This window comes from Erithacus rubecula (assembly GCF_903797595.1).
Source record: "Erithacus rubecula genome assembly, chromosome: 5".
In the NCBI taxonomy this organism is placed as follows: domain Eukaryota; kingdom Metazoa; phylum Chordata; class Aves; order Passeriformes; family Muscicapidae; genus Erithacus; species Erithacus rubecula.
Window position 1 is genome coordinate 25,001,886 of NC_136687.1, and position 20,266 is coordinate 25,022,151.

Sequence of the window (20,266 nt, forward strand, 5' to 3'; positions counted from 1 at the left end):
TCTACTACGTACACACAAAGCTGAAGAGAGGTAGGAACAGTTCTGAATTTCCTTTTCTGGCTGTGATCATTCCTGGAAAGCACCCAAATGGTGGCATTGGACAGAAGCCCACAGCAGTACACCCACTCATGTGCTTATGCAGTACTCATTTCTTGTGGAAAACTGGAAATCCCCCTAAAAACTGTGACCTATCTGGCAAGAGATGATTCATTAGTCTTTACAGCACTTACTCACTATTCTTTAAAAGACTATTACAAAGCCAACATTGTGCCTTCAATCTCACAGCTTCCCAAAGTATTGTTGGACTTACAAGAGCTCCCATCCAACACCTCTTGGGACAGGAAGAGAAAATGAGGATCTCAGGGCAGAGAGAGGTCATGTTCCCAAATAATCCCATGTGGTATCAATTAATTGCTCAGACCAACACGGTAGGGTAAGCAGGTGCTTGGATCTTCCCTAGCAAGCATACAGTAGCAGCACAAGCTAATTGCTGTCCACACATATCTTCCTAAGGAAATCATTGCTTCATTAGAAAGTAATGCCTTGCAGATGCATGATTGGCTGGGTGCTACTTGGTAGTAGCTACTGAACACTGACTGATTCCTGCTCTAGCTCCTGCTGATCTGATCCCACCTAACAAGAGCTGTGATTGTGACTTTGTGGAAAAGCAACACTAAAAATAGAAAAATATATACTAGTATTTTTAACACATTAAAAATGCTGAATAATGTAGTTTTAAAAGCCTTGCAAAAATAGGTATATTTTAACATTTGTAAAATTCAGAATTAGACTTGCCTCCTAGCTGACAGCTATGCACCTGATATTTGGTCCAGAGGTCCCTTTAAGGACACAACTGGCTATCCGTCAAGCAGGATGAACTTAAGCCCTGCCAGCACACCTCCCTGATTCAGCCCTGGCACCAGTGGCCAGGGTCAAACTTGCATGGACTTGCATAAGTGGTGACACTCAGAGTGATTAATGTAAATTAGCCAGACATGTGACTTCCGATTTAGTGAAATAAACAAATTCAGCTCCTGCAAGGGCATTTTAATAAATGAGAAACAGCCTAATAATGACTATAATTTTCAAGTAGCTTATGGGAATCTTTCGGGCTGGCATGTGAAAGCCTTTTGTTTGACGACTATGCTACAGATGGAGAAACTTGAGAAAAACTTTTCTTTTAGTTGGAGCGCATTTTCCTGTGGCCATGGCCACAATATTATGTGCACATCAGCACCTGCCCCAGCATTGCCCATTGCCTTCTCTTTCCCTCCCCACACCAGACAGAACCAGTGGATGAATAATGAGCAGCACAGGTTTAGTGTTTCCATTGCCAAGTAAGACTTTTTCTGGTGACAGAAGCCAGAGGTAACACCCTGAGACACGAAACACTAGCTGCCCTCCCATTCCCCTGTCCCACGGACGGCAGAAAAACCACGCAAGTGCCCTCACCTTGCCGGGGTTGTTTCTCTCGGCGGGACAAGGCTGGGAGCTGCCGGCGCTGTGACTCCAGCCCGCCTCCTGCAGCAGGTCCGGCGGCTGCTGCCTGGTCTGCCGCGACACCACGAAGTGAACCTGCTTCTCGCTGGCCTGCGGGAGGAGGCACAGTGTCAAACCCGCAGCCCCAGGGCAGCAAACCCCTGCACCTCAGCCCCAGAGTGTCTGTGAAATGCAGGAACCACTTAAACGATGGTTGGATTTCCCATTAATGAGGTTGCTATGACAAAAAGCAGTAGCATTAGTTCAGGTCAATGAAGTTCATAAAAGTTTACTGCCAGCTACTTAATATTTCTCTTGAAAATTTGGTGTTAACTCTAAAAAATCCTTCCTACCTGCTCCAAATTTGGCTGGAAGCCTGATAGCACAGAAAGCTCAAAACCCCCAGGTTTCTGGGATCCAACAGTGATCCACCACAGTGAGTGCTGCCAGGTCTCACCTACACTTGTGTAAACCACTGCAAAGCAGCAATTGCCTGCTATGGTAGACAGACAGACAACCACAACTGCTGCTGCCAAAGGGACGGGAAAACTCAAAAATTAACCTGAAGTCAGGTATGTGCTTACACCTTGCCCAGTGAAAGTGGGGAATAAACAAAGTAATTAAGCCCACCTGCATGCCATGAGCATGACAAATGTAAGGAAGCTTTAAGAAAGGGAGAAAAGGGATTTTATTTTGTGAAATAAAATCCTACTGCAACAGAGCACAGAGAAAGAGGATGGGCATAAGCAAGCATACAGGCCAATGGAGTTTAGGATGGGAAAGTAGCTCAAACTCTCACTCTAGGAAAAGAAGTTTCAAAAGCAAATAAGTCAAGCTCAAAGATCTACTATGACTTTTTTCACAATGCAGTCAGAATATTTGTGTGCCTGAGAGATGCTGCAATGCTTCTACTAAGACAATGTTTGCTTGTTGTTTTTAAGGGGCTCTGTGTGTGTACCTGATATTAGTGTTAATTCTGTTACAGGTGGGTGGTTTTTTTTTGTCTTATTGAATCAGCACTGTTTCCCTAGAATCAAATGTCTTCATTTGTCCTTCAGTGAAGCTCATATGAATTTGTTCAAGACAATAGTGATACAAAGATAAAGCGGAGAGGGGCTAACCTGGATAAATCATAGATGCCTGACATAAACCAATACACTGAACTGAAATCAAGAACAGTGCAGAAATAACCTCAGTGCTACAGAAGCATACTCAGGAGATGCAAAAATTAATCCTCTAATCTCCTTCTCTCTAGGCAAAAGACCTTGCTGTTGTGCCAGCAAGGAGTGGCTCTAAATGACCAGTCTGCAGAGGGACTCCTGCCTGCTTGCTCTCAGGTTATACCAGAGGAGCTGCTCAGTATTAAGTGTGAAGCCCCCACAGACACACCTGGGGTTGCAGTGCTTGTTGGTACTGCAGCCCTGGAGGCAGCAGGCACCTTGGCTCACTTGCTGACACGGTGACGTGCCCTGCTCACTGGGGAGAAGCTCCAAGGAAAGCTGGCATAGAAAAAGCAGCTGAAAACCAAACCCAGATCCAGTTGTGCCATTGAAATCAAATCTCCCACAGACAATTAACAGAAGCCAGAGGAAGCTTCTGGGAATCTTGTTTTTATAGCTTGGTTTGTCCTTTCTGGAGCTGAATTCAATTGCTGTAGCTGAAAATTAAAAAGAGCTTTGGAAAAATTTAACTTAATTTAAAAAAGCAACCTACTTCTCCTAAAACTCCAACTTCAAGCTTGAAATATACATGTTCAAGACATGCTATTTTCAGAGAAATAAAAAATTTGCATGTCTTTGTTAGTTTCCCAATATCTTGGGGGATGCTGTTTTTTTTGACTAGGATTTCAAATCTTAGCAGCTTCATAATATATCATTCAATGCATGCACACATATTTCCAAATAACTTTCTAGGAATCTTTAGCATTTTTGGTTTCATGGACTCTGGACAACTGATGCCCAAAAGCAGAATTCTGTACGTTGGGAGAAAGGAAACCACCGTGGTCCCTAGTTTGTAATATGACTGAGGTGGAACTGAACAGTACCAGATTAAACTTCCCAAGAGCATGTGGTCTTATGAAAATACAGTTTTCTCTAAAATGAGCAGTTAAAACTGTTCAAATGCAACTTCTATTTGAAATTCATCTGCTGCCACATGGTAAGCCTCAAAGCTGGTTATTTACAGAAAGGTTGTAAAACATGACTAATTCTTGTAGAACGACTAGCAAAAGTTCAACAAGAGTCTCTGTTGCAATGGCACATTTGTCTACAGGCCAGTCAAGCTGAGTAGTTTCTCAGAAGTCAGAGTGGTTTAGAAAGTTATCCAAACAACAAGAACAGCTTTTTGTATTTACATACGTTTGAAAACACATTAATATTTCTCCTGATCAGATTATTTATCTCTGATTCATTCTGATCTCTCTCTCCCTTTCACCAGTGGCTTTTCCCATAATTCTTTCTATGTATTTCATGCTGAAGTGAAAATTAAAGAAAGGAGGTTAGCTTTGATACTGAGTGCAAGTAAGAGCTGAAACAGCCTACTAAAATTAAATACTGTTACAGCCAAAGCAAATCAAGCAGGAAGGCAGAGACACAGTGGCAACTCCTGAACATCTATAGTAAGTAATTGCATCTTAGAAAGACTCATCTCTTGCAGGGATGATGGAAGACAAATATGCTCCACATATCAACCTGCTTGTCAGAGGCAGTTGTTGTGAAGAAGAGCTTCTCATCTGCTCCTTGCAGCTGCTCCCAGCTATGGTGGGGGAAGGAGGTGAGGAGGAGGGTGAACATCTGGGGTCAGTAAAGTCTGACTTGGCCCATGTAGCTTGGCTTGATGTGCTCACATGAGCACCCCATATCTGTTACCTTGCTTCTTTTCTTGTCACTCTCATGGAAAACAGATGTGGAATGCCTCATTATTTAGATTAAAAATGCTACTTCTGAGACAAGGCCATGGCTTAAGATGATGTGACAAACAGGAGGCAGCAAATTCCCAAGTGTTATGATGTGTGCACGTTCCTAATTAGCACTTACACATTTTCTTTATTTCAGTTCTTGTGACAGATCTTAGAGCTTACAAACAGACACTCAATCCACTGATTAGCAACTGCTTCACATATGCTAGTGTATAGCTTCTATAGGCCCCAAGAATTAGATTTGTCTCAGATATTCCTTATTTAAAAGTCAAAAATAATCAGATTACATTAAAATCTCACAGACTTCCAGCTGTGCTCAGTTTAACAAGCCACTGCACCTTTTAGTAAATGTTCTGCTTTTAAAGAAACTGATGGTATATTTGTAGCTTTCACCGCCATAAATTAGAAGATCTCAATGCACTGCAAGTGACATGCTGAGCTCTCAACAGGCAGGAAGGATGCTGTTGAGAAATCAGAGGACACTGTGAAATAGCCCTTCGTGTAAAAAGCAAATGCAAAACACTTGTGGCTTCAGTATAAAGGTTTCTTTTTTTCTGGCATAACATGGAGACAGGAAAGGCAAATGATAATTGATGAAAAACATAACAAAAAAGACACAGGTTCCAGGAATTTTGCATTAGACAAATGTGATTCATAAAGCTCACATCAATGCAATGTAATCCTGGCTGTGTGGAAACCTGAGTTTCCCCTTTGATGGGCTTGTTTAAATTTCCAGGGACGGGTGTGCATTTCAAGCATTATTATAAATAACATCCACTCTTTGGAGACCAATAAGGGTTTTAGTTGCACTTTTAAACACTTGTATATGAATACTCTTGTTAGCAATTCTTTCCATTTAATCTCATGGGGTTTTTTGCTTATGAAGCACTGATGCCTTGTTTTGTAGCCGTAAAGAACTGTTCCAACAATAATAGTTCTTTAGAAAACTTTTAATTCCAGACTTGTTGCCCTCAGAGAATTTAAACCTTCCTCCTTCTGCCTTCTGTTCCCAGTTAGTGAGCTATACAAGGTAATCCAGAAAGATGCTAGATCGGATTTTCAACAACTGACATTATGTAAGGAGATGACATTTTCTTCCCCATGCTATAAACTTCACAATAAAAGCTGGCTACAACCGATTGTGAATCTATGCTAACAGAGGAATCCTTTCCACAAAATGCATGGATTTGACTGGGTTTTTTTTGTCTGACTGATATTACCTTGATTACACCTGTCAGAAAGAAGAAGTAGCTGGCCTGATTTGATATCTTGTTATTGAAGTCCATGAAATTCTTCGATATGTGAACAGTCTACATGCCTCCAAATGAAATTCAAAATTGCATAAATATAATAATGGATATAAATATGAGATAAAAGTAACAAAATACTCTTGGCTTTTTCTTTTTGTATTGAATTTTTCTAAAAACATAGTCTGTAAGCAAAAAAACCACATTGGTTCTGGAGGGAAAATAAGGCAGAAGCTGACCAATTTTGTAGCTGAGAAAGGCATGGGTTTTGTTATGTCTGACAATTCTGTGTTAGCACCCATTTAGTACTACATATGACTCCAAACAGAGATTAATAGAAACTACAAATACAGATCTATTTCTCCAAAACATCTGGACTTCTACATACTGGGTTCAGGTAAGAAATATCTAGAAGGTGTGGACTACCTTGTGTTGTAAACCACATCCACGGGAAATCATTGGGTCTGGGAGGGTGATATTCATCCTGAAACATGCCTTAGGCTACCCTGGTTTGCTCCAGGGCTGAACCAGAGGGCATTGTGACTCCTTCTGAGCCAGAGGAGTCAGGATTCTGCTGAAACCCCTGCTGCCAGGGTGCAGGCTGGTATGCCTTCTGCCAGCTGGCATCACTCTGATGATGATCAGAGCATATAGATGTTTGCATTGATCTATACGTTCCAAAACCCAACGGTAGCAGGCACCTCTGTGAGACTCCACGCCTGCGTTCACAAAACCAGGGCGCTTCCAGAGGAGTCAATTCCCATCTAACCTTTACTCATTCTCTCTTCCAAACACACAGACTCAGTGTTTGGCCCCTGCTTTGGAATGGATGGTGAGAAAACCCTGCTTGTTGTGTGCACGGCTCAGAGTGGTTGCAGCGGGGATGCCAAACCTGTATCAGCTGGGCGGCGCTCTCCGGGCTGCCGTAGCGATGGTCGTGCCCGTTGATGGCCAGCACCCGGTCGTTCTCCTGCAGCTGTCCATCGCGGGCAGCCATGCCGCCTTCCAGCAAGTTGAAGATGAACACGCCGGGCTCGTCGGCCCTGCGCACCAGCTTTATTCCCAGCTGCTCGTCCGGGCTGCTCTTGTTCAGCACCACGTGGAAGCTGTCGTCCCGGCTGCAGGGAGCGTCCAGGGAGGGGCCGCTGCTCCGGCACCGGTACCTCTGCTCCCTCAGCACCGTCAGTCGCAGCACGGGGCACGGCTGCTTCAGCAGCGACAGCGCGTAGCTGTGGGGCACGTTTTTGATGTCCATGCCATTTACCTGGAAGAGAGAAGTGCAAATCAGCAGCAGAAAGACATTCGATTCCGAGTTGGCAGATCTATTTCATCTATTTCATCTTTCTTATTGCTCCTTCCCAAGTTTCAATATTCTTTCATATATATTGCTTTTATTCCACAGGCTTCTGATTTCAAATTGCCTTGCCAGCCTTTCCTTTCCCTCCCACTGTTTTCCTGCTGTTTTTTTTTTTTTTTTGTTTTGTTTTGTTTTGTTTGTTTGCTTGTTTGTTTTAATCTCCCAGCTTTCTAGGTACAGAAAAAAAAAAAAAAAAAAAAAAAAAAAATTCTTTACTAATGAATCTCTAATTACAAAGAAAGAAAGAGCCTCAAGTAGAAGTTGAAATGCCCTGGATATTTACTAACAATTATGCTGATTTACCACACCAAAGAATCAGACTTTCCTTTTTTTCTCAGTGCTTTCCAGGTAAGATTTAGTTTGGATGACAGTAAAACTGTGTAACTAGCACTGTTTAAATTTGGCTGAGGAAAAGAAAGAGGAAAAAGAGTTGATCCCATCATGTTCATATGTGAAAGAATGACTAGGCATTGAACTTTATATTGCTAAATGAAAACCAGTTGAAATACAAAGATTGTATTTCATCACTGGCAAGAAAACCTGAATCAGACAAGTTATTTCCATGTAGCTTTACACTGCACAGGTTGAACTATTTAAATATTAAGAAATATCTCCAAAATATAAGATAAATACTCCCCAGCATGGACAAAAACATTTGGCTGGTGTTTGGTTTTACAGATTACCTATGTGGGCATGAAGGGGCTGCTCTGCTGCAGTCTGGTTGAGATTACTGCACCCAGAGAGACACAACTCAACTGCACCAGCATGGGGCTGAAATTCACAGGAATTCTTAGTAAACACTGGGGAGTCTGCCACAGCTGGGCAGAGCTAGGCTGGGCCCATCCCTACTGCAGTCACAGCTTCATTGTGCAGTTTAGATGTGCCCTGCAGGAACAGCATTGTCTTAGTGATGCCATTAACTCTGCTGCTCTGTGCTGGCACCAGGACAAAGAGGCTCTCTGAAACACATAGCTTGGTGATGGATGATTATCCAGCCTCCACCAAGAACCACCATTAGAAGCATTTTCATTCACTGCTAGAGTGAAGCATGTCTACATCGTGATCCTGGGAAATCCTTTTGGCCAAGTCTGTGACATAAAGCAGAAGGAATGACACAACCTTGGCATGCCTCAAGTGTCCTCAGCTACCACTGGGGTCAGCAAAAGCTAGGAAATCATAGTGCCTTACAGGTGATGCTCTGGACCTCAGGACGTCTTTCTGCATGCAACATTGCAAATCCCATCATGATCAACTTAAATTATCTTATTCCTCATCAGTCTATTTTTATCTCATACCTCCACAGTACTGTACCTTTAGTATCATGTCTCCAGGCAGCAATCTTCCATCTCTGGCAATTACCCCATCTCGATAAATATGCTGTATAATGATGTGAACCAAAGGGGTCTCGCTGCCTCCCACAATTCTAATGGCCAGATTTTCATGGGGATCGGTACGGCTGATCTTAATGCAGGTAATTTCCCCATCTGGAATCAGGTGATACAGCCTGGGAAAACCTGGAAATGCATATTGTAAGGTATTTATTTGATAACACAGCTTTGCTTTGTTGAAACATGCACTGCACAACCTCAAGTACCTGCCAGTTAGTAAAGTTAGGTTTTATGCATGGATGTGTTTTATATCAAGTGGGAGGAAAGGATAGGTAAGCTTGCTGAATGGACTTAAAGGGATCTTTTTACTATTAATGTTCAAACTTCCTTTTCCCCCCCACAAAATACAGCCTTAAGCCTTTGATGTAATCCAGACAGATTAAATATAGTTATACATGCCAATATTTTAAGGGAATAAAATACATTTTTGGTCCCCAGAGACACCTCAGAACCAGGCCACTGTTTTTTGCTGGCCCTAGAACAGATGGTCGTGGGTACCTCAACAAATATCCATCACTGCTGTGCTGGGTTGTAAACCCTATCTCACTAGTAGAGTCCCACACTGCCTGGTTCTCTCCATTTTTGGTCTCATGGTGGAGGATTGGGCTCTTGTCTTGTGACATCCAAGGAAGACTTTTATTTAACCTTAGCTACCAGAAAGACAACATTTGTTTGGACAAACCAAAGCAAAGTCATTTCCCTACCAGACCCTTCTCCTTTCCTGCTTGGACTCTCAGAAGTAGGAATGAGTGGCTCTTACTGTGATGTGTCTATTAAAACCACAGTATGCTCAAAGTATCTGGAGGGAAAGATCTCTGCTGGCCCTGGCAATCTGGCTGTGGGGAGGAGGGACTAATGGTGGCAGGGGTCTTTTTTTAAATTTATAATGCACTGGATAAGAGTATCATCTTTCAAACCCTACTTTACAACTGGCATGTCTGTTTTCACAGTATGTCACTAATACTTTCTTTCCTTCTAGGTCAATTCAAAATTTTAATCCATATTCAGCAGTGGGCAAAGTTGAAGTAAAAGCAGTAGTGAATTTTCCAGCACAGGCCTAGCAGCATTCAATTATTTTGAATCCACCAATGCTGAGAGAAAGCATCTAAACTTTTTGCATGCGAGTCCAATCCAGTGGTTATATGACAAACCTCTAAGACAAAATATTAACTGCTAATTTTTTTTCAAAAACCTATTTTAGAAATGAAAGTACAGTGAGTGTTAATGAATAGTGGTTAAGCATAAAATGAAACTCAATAGACCAGAATCTGAGATAGAATAAATATTTGCTACTACAAAATTAACAGGCAACAAACCAGCAAGGCACCGAAACCTTTTGGGAAAGAGCAAGGAGAAAGAAAGAACAGGAAAAAAAATTATTAAGAAACACCATGTTGCATCCCTTACCACTTCTTTGATCATATGCTCTTCAGGGTGGGAAGCTGTCCTCCTCCATGTCTGTAAAAAGCACCTTACCAGCACAGACTTCGACTTTGTGGTGTTACATAGACTTGACAGGCAATAAAAGTCTGTGTAGGTAACTACACAGACTTCACTAACCTAATACTCAACTATTCATTTACCAACATAATACTCAACCATTTATTTTTGTAATATCAGTTTCTGTGCTAATACATGTTTACTTCAGTTTTGCAGGCAACTTTAATGTCTCAGGAATGGAAGGTGCTTCATTTCTCCCATGCTCTTCTATTTTCTAAATGCTATTTGCTCAGCTTGTGATTTGCTCAGTTCTCTCTAGCCTGAAGAGTGGATTCACTTGATCTAAATCCAGGCTTCAAATGCGGTTTGGTGATCTACTTTTCCTAACTTCCTTTGTAAAGCACAGGCACCCAAAAAGACTGATTCCTGTGCTAAATCACCCCTCGAGGTGCCAAATGTTCTCCACTGCTATGTAAGAAAAGAGGCAATTAACTCTGGCATCTCAGCGGGGTGCTTAAAGTCAGACAATAAAAATACTCCTCAGAAATCACCAATGGGCTGATCCCTGCATCAGGAAAAGCATGCACATTTGACACTCTCAGTGTAACTATAAGGGTAGATATGTGTAAAAACACAAATGAAAATCAGGATACCTAGATCTTCCCTGCATGCAAATAAATTAATATATATGTATATATTGAAAGCTACCAAAACAGTGCTATAATAGACCTACTTCTATTATGATGACTCACTTCACTTCCTAACAAACTATACTTTTTGCCACTGATGTTCATTTTACCATAGCTCATTCTAAAAACCTTTCTAAAGGAATTATCCAGTTGCATTTCTTGTCCGTGGAGAGTTGTGGACTGAACAAGCTATTGGCACTCTCATGTTATTTCAACTCGCAATTATCCCAGAGCAAAATCAGGGCAAGGTGGCAGTGAACAAGTCTCTACCCTTGTACAAGACTTATCTACATCTTCACATAATTTGGTTTCTTTTAATTTAAATAATTATAAACATAATTAGGTTTCTTTGCATTTTGAATAATGCTGTTTAACAAACCTGGTTTGTTAAATCTTGCAGTGGTACTTGGCTGACTTTCAATATGGCTTTATGAAGATTCTTTTAGAGGAATTTTTAATGCCTAATTTCCTTTTGAAATATGCAGTCCACAACAACCCAAATTTTTCCAAGACATTTTTCTCGCCACTCTGCAAATCTCTAATGCTACTCTTTCATAGTTAGCAGGCTGGACTGCCTCACTTCCTGTCTTCATTTGATTTGTGTTCTTTATCAAACATACATAATAAACATAAATATTTTCCCCTCAGATAGGTTAAGCAACCAAAATAACTCTCTATGATCCATTGATTTCTGTTCTCTTCAATGAAGACTTGCCTCTTCTTTTCATCCCAGACATCTACATGTCTGGGACATTTGTATTATCAACTGTCTAGGCAGTTGTAAGTAAAAGTCCAATGTCTATTTTGATTAACCCACAGTAAGTGTGGCAATCTAAATATAAAACTTACACAAATACAATTTTTTAAGTAAGGAAATTCATAATTTTTTTTTCACCAAAACGTCTGCATTCACTGTGAGCAGTTTGAGGAAAACTTACCACACACATTTCAAGATGATGCCATGCCTAGAAAGGAATGTCTTCAAATTGAAATTTTAGTGTATAGACCATATCCAGAAAAGGTAGACCCTGCTTCAGCACCTGGTTGTATACAATGACTGGAGCCTCAGGAGCCCAACTGAAGAAACTCCAACTGAGTTGAGGGCTTATACCTTTCAATTATATATATATATATATATGTATATGTTCTGTTGTGAGGCTGGAATATCTTTTTTCACAGACTCCATTTTCTAGCCTTACACTCTTATTGAAAATTCTCCATTTTCTTTGGTCAGGTTTTCCAGAGCAGGAAAACCCAGGAGTATTGCATACCTTTCTTTACCATTTTATATTTCCAGTCCTTAAATATCGAAGAGCTGCTGAATCTAGAAAGAAGGAAACTTTCTGTCTTGTTTTTGGTGATTCTTCCAGGTTTTCCCACAGAGTGTTGTGTTTTTGTCACGGGAAGTTGTATGGAGCATTCTGAATCTGTCAATATAATAAAATGTCACCTGCATTCAGAAAGATTGTGTGGGTTTTTTTCTCAAGCAGTATTCTATTAATGTTAATGTGTGCAATTTTATCTGTATTTTCACACGTTACTTTATGGTAACAACACAAGAGAGACCAGCTTTGCACAGTGAACTCCACTTATCTGGCACAATGTGGGCCACGGAGCACTTGTTAGTATAGTGGCCATGACAGTGTTACAAAATTTTAAGTATGCTTACTATTTTTTCCCTATAGTTTATAATATTTAATGGTAGCATTCCTTCAGTGCTCAGGTTTCTGCTGACTTCTGTGCACATCATGCTTCTTCCAGCAGTGCTGCCATGAGGGTAGCTTCTGCCTTCATTCCCAGGATTCAGTGTGGCAATGTGCAACGTTTGCTGTGACCCTTGAGTCCAGATCAATCAAAGGTCACTGTAAACAAAACTTGTATCTGTGGTTGCAAGTCCTCATTTAGATCAGGCAGCCTGACTAATGTACCAGCTCACCCCCACAAACAGGACCATCTGCAGAAACACACACTCATGCTTCCTAGCATCTGGACACCAGAATTTAAATTAAGCTTGTATAACCTAGTCTTGGAAAATTCATGTGCCTGTGAGTGTCACATGCCCTTGTGCTGGTGGGGAACTTTGTTTTGCAAGTTTTCCCTCCCAATAGATTTTGATTTATCATGCCATTCTCCCAACGGTTTGCCATCATTTTGATTTAATTCCTTCCATTAATTATCCAGTGATGCTTGTCCAGTGGAGGGGCAGGTAGAAGGTGATGACAGTTCTCTTCTTGCTTCTGGACATTCCTCTCACCAAAACAGTCCCAAAAGAACTGAAATGAAACTATTGCTGAGGTGACTGTGTCTCTAAAGAGTTGTGACTCTTGTTTGTTTACAGCAGGCAAATATATCAGTCTGCAGTAGAGGAAATGCTACAGAGACAATCTCTTTCTTCAGGAAATTGCCTGGCTCATAGTTCTAGAGCAGAGTACTTTGAACCAGTTCTATAACAGCTGTTTTGGGAAATCAGAATGGCAACTGCATCAAATCTGAGAAAAATGTTGTGGTATTTCTGTGGGGTACAGTCTTCCTGAGACAGAAGTTGGGCTACACTGTCTTGTCATGGGGCTGGATCAACGACTTTTTTCTGCACACAGAGAGCCTTAATGCCATGAAATGTTGATACCATCTGTGTTTCACTTACCTTCTTTTTCTTCACATACTTTTCCAAACACTGAAGGATTTCTAGTATCTATCTATCCATCTATCTATCTATCTATCTATCTATCTATCTATCTATCTATCTATCTATCTATCTATCTATCTATCTATCTATCTATCTCTTTCTCTCTCTCTCTCTCTCTAAAATATAACAGGGTTCACACTGAACAGTACAAGAGGTAAGCCTGTTCTGTGGTTCTGCCAGTGCCTGCTGGGCCTGCCCTGGTCTTGACTGCTGCAAAGCAATAACAGATGGTAGAACCACATCCACTATGAGACTGAGTTTGACTTTGAAAAATGTTTGCCATCCTCAAGCAATTTTAAATTAAATTTCTTCTACAATGGCCTGACTGTAAAATGAAATCAAAGAATGTTTTTGAAAGTAAAAAACACAGCTCTTTTACTCTACAACTGTATGGAAGTTTTTTTCAATTGTACCTGCAAATTTTCTGCTGGTAAAACATTGGCTGGTTTACCATTTGTATTTGTAGATCACTTTGAGTAAAGAGTATATGTATCTATAGTCTTTCTTGGAATTGAATTTAAAGTGTAAAGCCAAACTAAGAGCACAGGGATACAAATAAGCAAATCAAAGCTGGAGCAGTCTTTGCTTGGAGATATTTTATCATTTAAGTAGATTGTCAAGGTCATTTACACTAGTAGATCTAGTCAGAAGATATTACATCTTAAATGCATCAGTGCCGTAAGCATGTCCCTGTCACCTTCCCTCACATCTCAAAATTAAATTATTTCTTTTAAACTTTCTAAACTTCTGCTTCAGACCTGGAAAGCTATTTGTAGCTGTAAATGCTGTTAATGAAATTGCTCTCAGATAAATATTAAAAACTTGGTTGTTGCCTACAGACAAATATTTCTTTGCATGGGATTTTACAAATAACGAAGTGTTAAAAATGAGAAAATCTTAACAGCTCTTTTCCCCCAAATATTTTTTCATTAGTGTTTGTACTTTTCATTCACCTCTAACATTTTCTTTGGTTTGGACATTTAACAATTTTCTACAGAAAATGCCACAAAAACTGAGAAACAAAGAAAGCCTGAATAGTTTCAATCCAAAATGAGCACATTTAGCATTGTTTAAATAAATCAAACCACAGGACATAAACATAAATAAGGAAGTAATCTCCACAGTTTGGGATGGCTACCAGCTCCAGGTATAAGATAGCATTAGACTGCAACTGTTTATCTACTGTAATTATAACAAAAACACAGATGTTATTATACATCATATTTTACAATGTCCCTGGGTGTCAAAGAATTTTCCAAAATCACTACTAGATTCATCTTTAAGTTAAGAAGAATTGGAATGGTTTTTCTTCCTCATCAGAAACTATGATTTTGTCTTGTACCCTCACAGTCATATTGCAACTGAGCACTGGCTCAACAAGCATAACAGCTTCAGATTAAAGGCACTACACTCTGCATGAAGAGTTGCTGATGGCTAATATTTGTTATGGTGTTCATTTTCAGAGCTCCTTTGACCAAAATACAAGCAAAACACAGACTAAACAGAGATATGTGAATTAAGATGGGGACATTTTGAAAACTGGAGTCAGATTAATTATACGTTGAGCTTTGCCAGATGATCTTGCCAAGAGGTTATCAACAGGAAAGGGCTTATATCACTCTGTGCTCACTGTGAGGCTGGTATAGTCTCAACTTTATTCTGCTCATATACTGACTAAATCTGGTGAGTAAAGTGGTTACCAGAGAGTTGGTGAGGTGCTGTCTGATCACCTGGGGCAATGCTGAATTGTGTTCTCAGATGGTCCCAGACACAAACCTGTGAGATTTTGGGCAAAGCAGCAGCAGCTTTCCCACTGGCTGTGGGAAATCTCTGAAGTCAGGAACACCTCATTCACCCCCACAGGAGCACCTCCACTCCCAGGAGACTGGCATGGCAATGGTGAGACAGACATGCAGGGCTCTCTTTTCTTCAATAAGCAAGACTTTTAGTGAGCATAGGACAGTGCATTCTGCAGCTATCCCTAAAGACTGACCAACAGCTCTAATCATAATTCTAGCTGTAGACTGCTCAGAGCAGCTGAGATTTAAAAAAAAATATAAATAAAAGAAGAAAACATACAGAACTGGAGAAGACCAGCCCCCAGCTGGCAGGATGACGACAACTGCTACAAAAACAGTGCTTTCATTTCTCTTCCAAGAAGAGAAAACATTTGAGTTGCCATACACAAAGCACCTGTTGCAAAGGACTGCATAGAAATCTTTGTTCAAGTTGCATTTGTATTGCTTCAAGTTACTTGCTTGCATTTTTTTAAAGATCAAATTCCAGAACTGTATAATCAAAATGCATTCTTTGCAAATGTAATTAATAAAGTAATTTAGCTACCCAGCTTCTGTGATCTCATCCTTAAGAGTAACTGCTTATTAAGTGATTATATGCCTACCTGGTTTTTCCAGTGCAGCAGAATACATTTGGAAGTTTACAGGCGTGCATGGTGCAGAGGAATGAAACCACAAGCAGAGCCAAGGAGAGAATGACAATCCTGACACTGTCAGTGGGGCCCTGGAGTGATTGCCACTATACATCCATTATAGAGACAACAATTCTTTTCATTTGCTGGAAATGTAAAGGACAGTGCCATTTTCACACCTTTCTGCCAACTTCTGCTAACATTTGGACTGCACTGAGCTACTGGATAGGTGCTGTTGACATCCAGATTATTCACACACTCTGCACATGAAATTCAGTGGAACTATTACTAATGTCAGCTATATGTCTAGGTAGGAAGTGGTCTGTATTTCATCCTGAAGAGATGTCTTTTGAAAATTATGAACTTGAGACATGGAGACTTTTACTCATTCTTAAAAAAAAGGCAAGTTTTTGCTTGCAGTGGATTGAAGAGTTGCTGTGAAAAGAGAAATTTATCTGCCTGCTCAAACAGAGATATAAACAACTTACTTGAAAATTTTACTTGGGAAAAATAAAATATTATTTTTAATAATAAAAAAATATTTAAGATTATTAAAAACATAGTAAAGTGATTCATTATGTTTCCAGGTCAAGGAGTGTATTCACATCCCTTTTATGGAAAATGTTCATAATTTTGTATTATCAGGTTTTTTTCAGCTCTACCAGCAAGTATGTGAACTAGGAGAGCAAGTACCAAGAACACATTAACATAGTGAAACTCTCCTGAAGGAATAAGCAAATAAAGCAGAAGAATATTGAACATGGTTCTATGATTTACCACTATTAACAATGGCATCACAGTGACACGTGAAAGAAGCATTTGGCAGCCTTTTGTGCTTATTTTGTGTGTGCTTCAACGAGAACTTGAATACAGAACAGAAGGAAGTTGGATATTTTGTATTCTTAAAGCCTGCATTCAGAACATTTGATCTGGGAAGACACTTGAGGTGCTGAGGCATCAGGCAAAGGAATAATAAGTTGAGTGAAGACCTTGATTAAGACATTGATTCCCACTCTATCATCACTTCCTCTTGATGCATGAATGCCATTGTTGGTTTCTTAATTATGGTCCAAACTGATTAGTAACATTTGCCTATTGCTTTGAGAATGCCAAATGTTAAGTGTTACTACTTGCCAGACCCCTCATCCCTAACATGCATCAGACAAACTCACCTCTCCCTGCTCTTTAAGAGCAGAGCATTCTTGCCTCATCACCTGCCTGGCTGAGGTAATAAAGGAGCCCACAGAAATGCTGGAATAATTACAGTACTTTACATTTTCATACCATCCTCCCACTGGGAATTTCCAGTGCTTCATAAACATTAGCCAAAACTCATTAAGTTATTCTAAAGCATGATTATTGAGATCCATTTGCTTTAGAGGGACAGGCACATGCCGATGAAGAGGCTTGAACAAAATTACAGAGCAAATCAATGACAGCTCCAGTAATAGATCCCAGATGCCCAGATCCCACATCCCATGGGCTGGATACTGGGCTGGCTATAGCATGCAGGCTGTTACCAGAACAGCCCTACGTGAGGTCTCACACACCCCAGCAATATTCTTGCCTGCCAGTCAGTAACATCTTTTGAGAGAAGAAAATAAGGAAAGATTGCATTTTTTGGTTTGTTTGTTTTAATCACGCACAGCCCACCACATGAAAGGCATGTCAGTCATGGATATCCAGTTCCCACGTGGATAGGGCCCCCCTACCCCATTTTAAGTGATAACACAAGATGAATAAAACATTACCTTCCTCTCCAGCAGCAGAGTTTCCAACAGCCTCCCTTTCCCGGTCAGTCTGGTTGGAAACAGCACTTCCACTTTTTGTCCTTCGAAGAACACTGAATGCTTTGTTTATTTTTTTAAAAGATCTGCTTCGTATAGTGGAACGTTCAAAGTGTCGAGCTGCAAGAGCAGGAAAAAAACAAATCAACGCAGTTCAACAGTTCTGGTCTAGAACCTCTGGTTCTGCAGCCCTTGGCATCTGATGGGATATAACACCAACATCAGGGCTGCCTGTACTTCACCTTTGCCACCGAGCTTTGTGGGTACTTCAAGGCTGCACCCACCTGAATCAGTCACCCTACCGCAGTCCCACACCCTTGAATTGCCACCTTCCTGTCTGTTTTGCCAGCCACATGGAGAAACCTCCTGTGAGTGTGATAGCTTTAGAAAGAATAATCTTCCATCAAGACAGAATCAACAGCAATTCTGTGAAAAATACACATAAAAGGGAGAAACACTGCCCTTCCAAAGCTATACACGTTAGACAAAAAAAGCTGGAAGTCATTAAAAACTCTTCTTGAAAAACTCCCCATTACTTCTACTACTGCCTCAAAACCTTGCAATGCTTCTAAAGCCACCAATGGTTGCCAACTATTTCAGATTAAAAAATGCAAATATTATCAGGTGGGAGGGATCAAAAAGTCATATATTCTGACTCAAGCAGGGAAATACAAAAGAGAAGTCATAATACTTTCAAAACATGCCACTCTTTTCCATCCTGGTAAAGATATCTTCATGTCTTTTGCTATTGTGTCTGTTCCAGCTCTGCATGCTAGCCAAATCCTGTAATCTAATAATACAACATTCCCTCAAACCAGACTGTGGCCTCTAAACACAATAAAACTGACAAAATTTATTGAGACTCTGGTGCTCTCTTCTTGTACCCTTCCTTTCCTCACCTCTCCAAACCCTGGCACAATAAAAGGATAATGCTCCTCATTTCCTAGACTTTCTTAATCCATTTTCCCAACATGCAACTGGTGTGGGCTTTCTATGGTGAGCTTCCCATTTTAGCTTCAGAATCCTCAATTATATGCTTTGAACTTACTGTTAACACTTCTGACTCTGGCTTTGGCCAATCCATGTTTTTCAAACATGACATTTATCAGAGACATGGGCAGTGTTACAAGGTGAAAGATCAAGGCAAAGTTTCTCAATGCAGCTTGTCCCTGACTGTTGAAATTTCAGTAGGACCAGCTCCTTCCTCCCAAGAAGCTGGCAGATGTCCCTCAAGCTCCTCAGGCAATTCTTTAGGGTTTTTTTTCCTGGAAATACTTGGCAAATGCGAAACATGGCTCCCAACAGGATTTTGGGTAGGTGCCCATGTCTGTGGGGGTTACTTGGACCACCAAGATTTAGTGGAGACACATTATTCAGCTACACCACTCTCCCAATGCATCACACATAATATTTGATCTTCCAACTGAGCTGATTTACCTAAATAACTTTTCTAAAGGTTTGCAGTTTTCATGCGTACAGCTAGTCCATCTTCAGCTTGATGGTGCTCCGGGCCAAGTCTTTTTTTGCACCTCAAATCTATTGCATCACAGAGTGCGCACTTTGCTAAACTAAGTAAAATGAGAACTTTCACTTTGCCAACCCCTTTTTAGTTTTTTAAATTTTTTTAAAAAATTCTCCAGTGACATAAATTGAACAGAAAGATGACTGTTGCAAGGGGCTCAGACGGTGCCGTTGTGGCTCTTACTTCTGCTGCGGTTGCTGCGGTGCAGGTCTCCGGGGCTGCTCCCCAGCTGGCTGTCCTCTGAGGTGGGGCTGAAGGCCGGGTTCACCAGCCCTGGCTCATCTGTCATTAAGGCGATGGCCGCAGCTGCTGAGAGCTCAGGGCCCAGGGAAGCTACTGCCAAGCTGGAGCTGTGGTCTGGAGAGCAGTCCTGGGAACGCCTCTTCCGTTCCTTGGTAAGGCCATAGTGGGAGGCTCCTTTACATCTAAGGAGAAAGGAGGGAAAGAGAGACATGGTAGCAAGTTGTGTTTAAATGCTGCGTACTTATGGAAATCATCTGATTGCAAGGAACCACTTGGACCTGTGATGATCGTGGTGACCAGTGAAATATGGATGATTAACAAGAGGGAATAATGCCAGTGTGTGCTTCAAAGGAAGTGAGTTGCCACCTTGCATGGGAAGAGTACTGCTGGTCAAGGAAAAATAGAGAGTCTCAGCCTTGTGTGTAGTCTTAGTGTATAAATAGTTACTGTAGATGCAAGAGGACAAGAATAGTAGGTCATTAATTAAGCCTGAGACTACAATCTATAATTTCCTACTTGCCTCTGATTGATGAAGGAGAGCAGGGTGAGGCCTGACAGTTTCTCTGGGTCTGCTAGTGAAATAAAAGGCACCTTACCTAGTCCTGCTTCCTGAAAACCACCCCAGCCACCAAGGTGACCACATGTGGAGCACTGCACTGTGTCTGTAGAGACTAGAGCAAACAATAAAGGGAGGGCTGCAGATGGGAGCTGAACACCTGGGGGCTGCAGGAATCCAGGCCCCACATGGTGCCTGTACAGACCACTCACTACCTGAACTGCATCTGATTAATTGTTTTCAAATTCAGCCACAGAGATGAATTCCCAACTCTGCTACTCCAGCTCAGTTGAGACACTAAAACAGGCAGGTCATTGCCTTGACAGAAGATGTATGAATGGGAGTAGGAGGTCCCACTGTCCCTGCAGCCTCAGCAGAGTCAAGGAGGGAGTGCAGAGTTCCCACCAAGGGGCTGGGACCAGGTCCTCACGCCGAGCCTGAGACTTCAGAAACACATGTTCCAAAAAGAGCTGAAGATACAGCATTATGAGGGGCAAATTACAACCTGCTTTGAAGCAAACTTCAAA

General features: G+C 41.1%; 1 protein-coding gene across 4 annotated transcripts in view; it reads right to left on the reverse strand.

The window, feature by feature from the left end:
* Positions 1–20,266, reverse strand: part of LNX1 (ligand of numb-protein X 1) — a 107,100-nt gene that overhangs the window by 14,556 nt on the left and 72,278 nt on the right. For 2 of the 4 annotated variants that reach the window (XM_079306138.1, XM_079306140.1), the window contains 6 exons: positions 19,124–19,365; positions 17,383–17,538; positions 11,789–11,944; positions 8,312–8,514; positions 6,536–6,907; positions 1,453–1,590 (listed from right to left, as the gene is read on the reverse strand). In XM_079306138.1, coding sequence (XP_079162264.1) covers positions 1,453–1,590; positions 6,536–6,907; positions 8,312–8,514; positions 11,789–11,944; positions 17,383–17,538; positions 19,124–19,365 — 1,267 coding nt within the window. The remainder of the gene's footprint in view (positions 1–1,452; positions 1,591–6,535; positions 6,908–8,311; positions 8,515–11,788; positions 11,945–17,382; positions 17,539–19,123; positions 19,366–20,266) is intronic. The other 2 variants (XM_079306139.1, XM_079306141.1) reach the window with 1 other exon arrangement.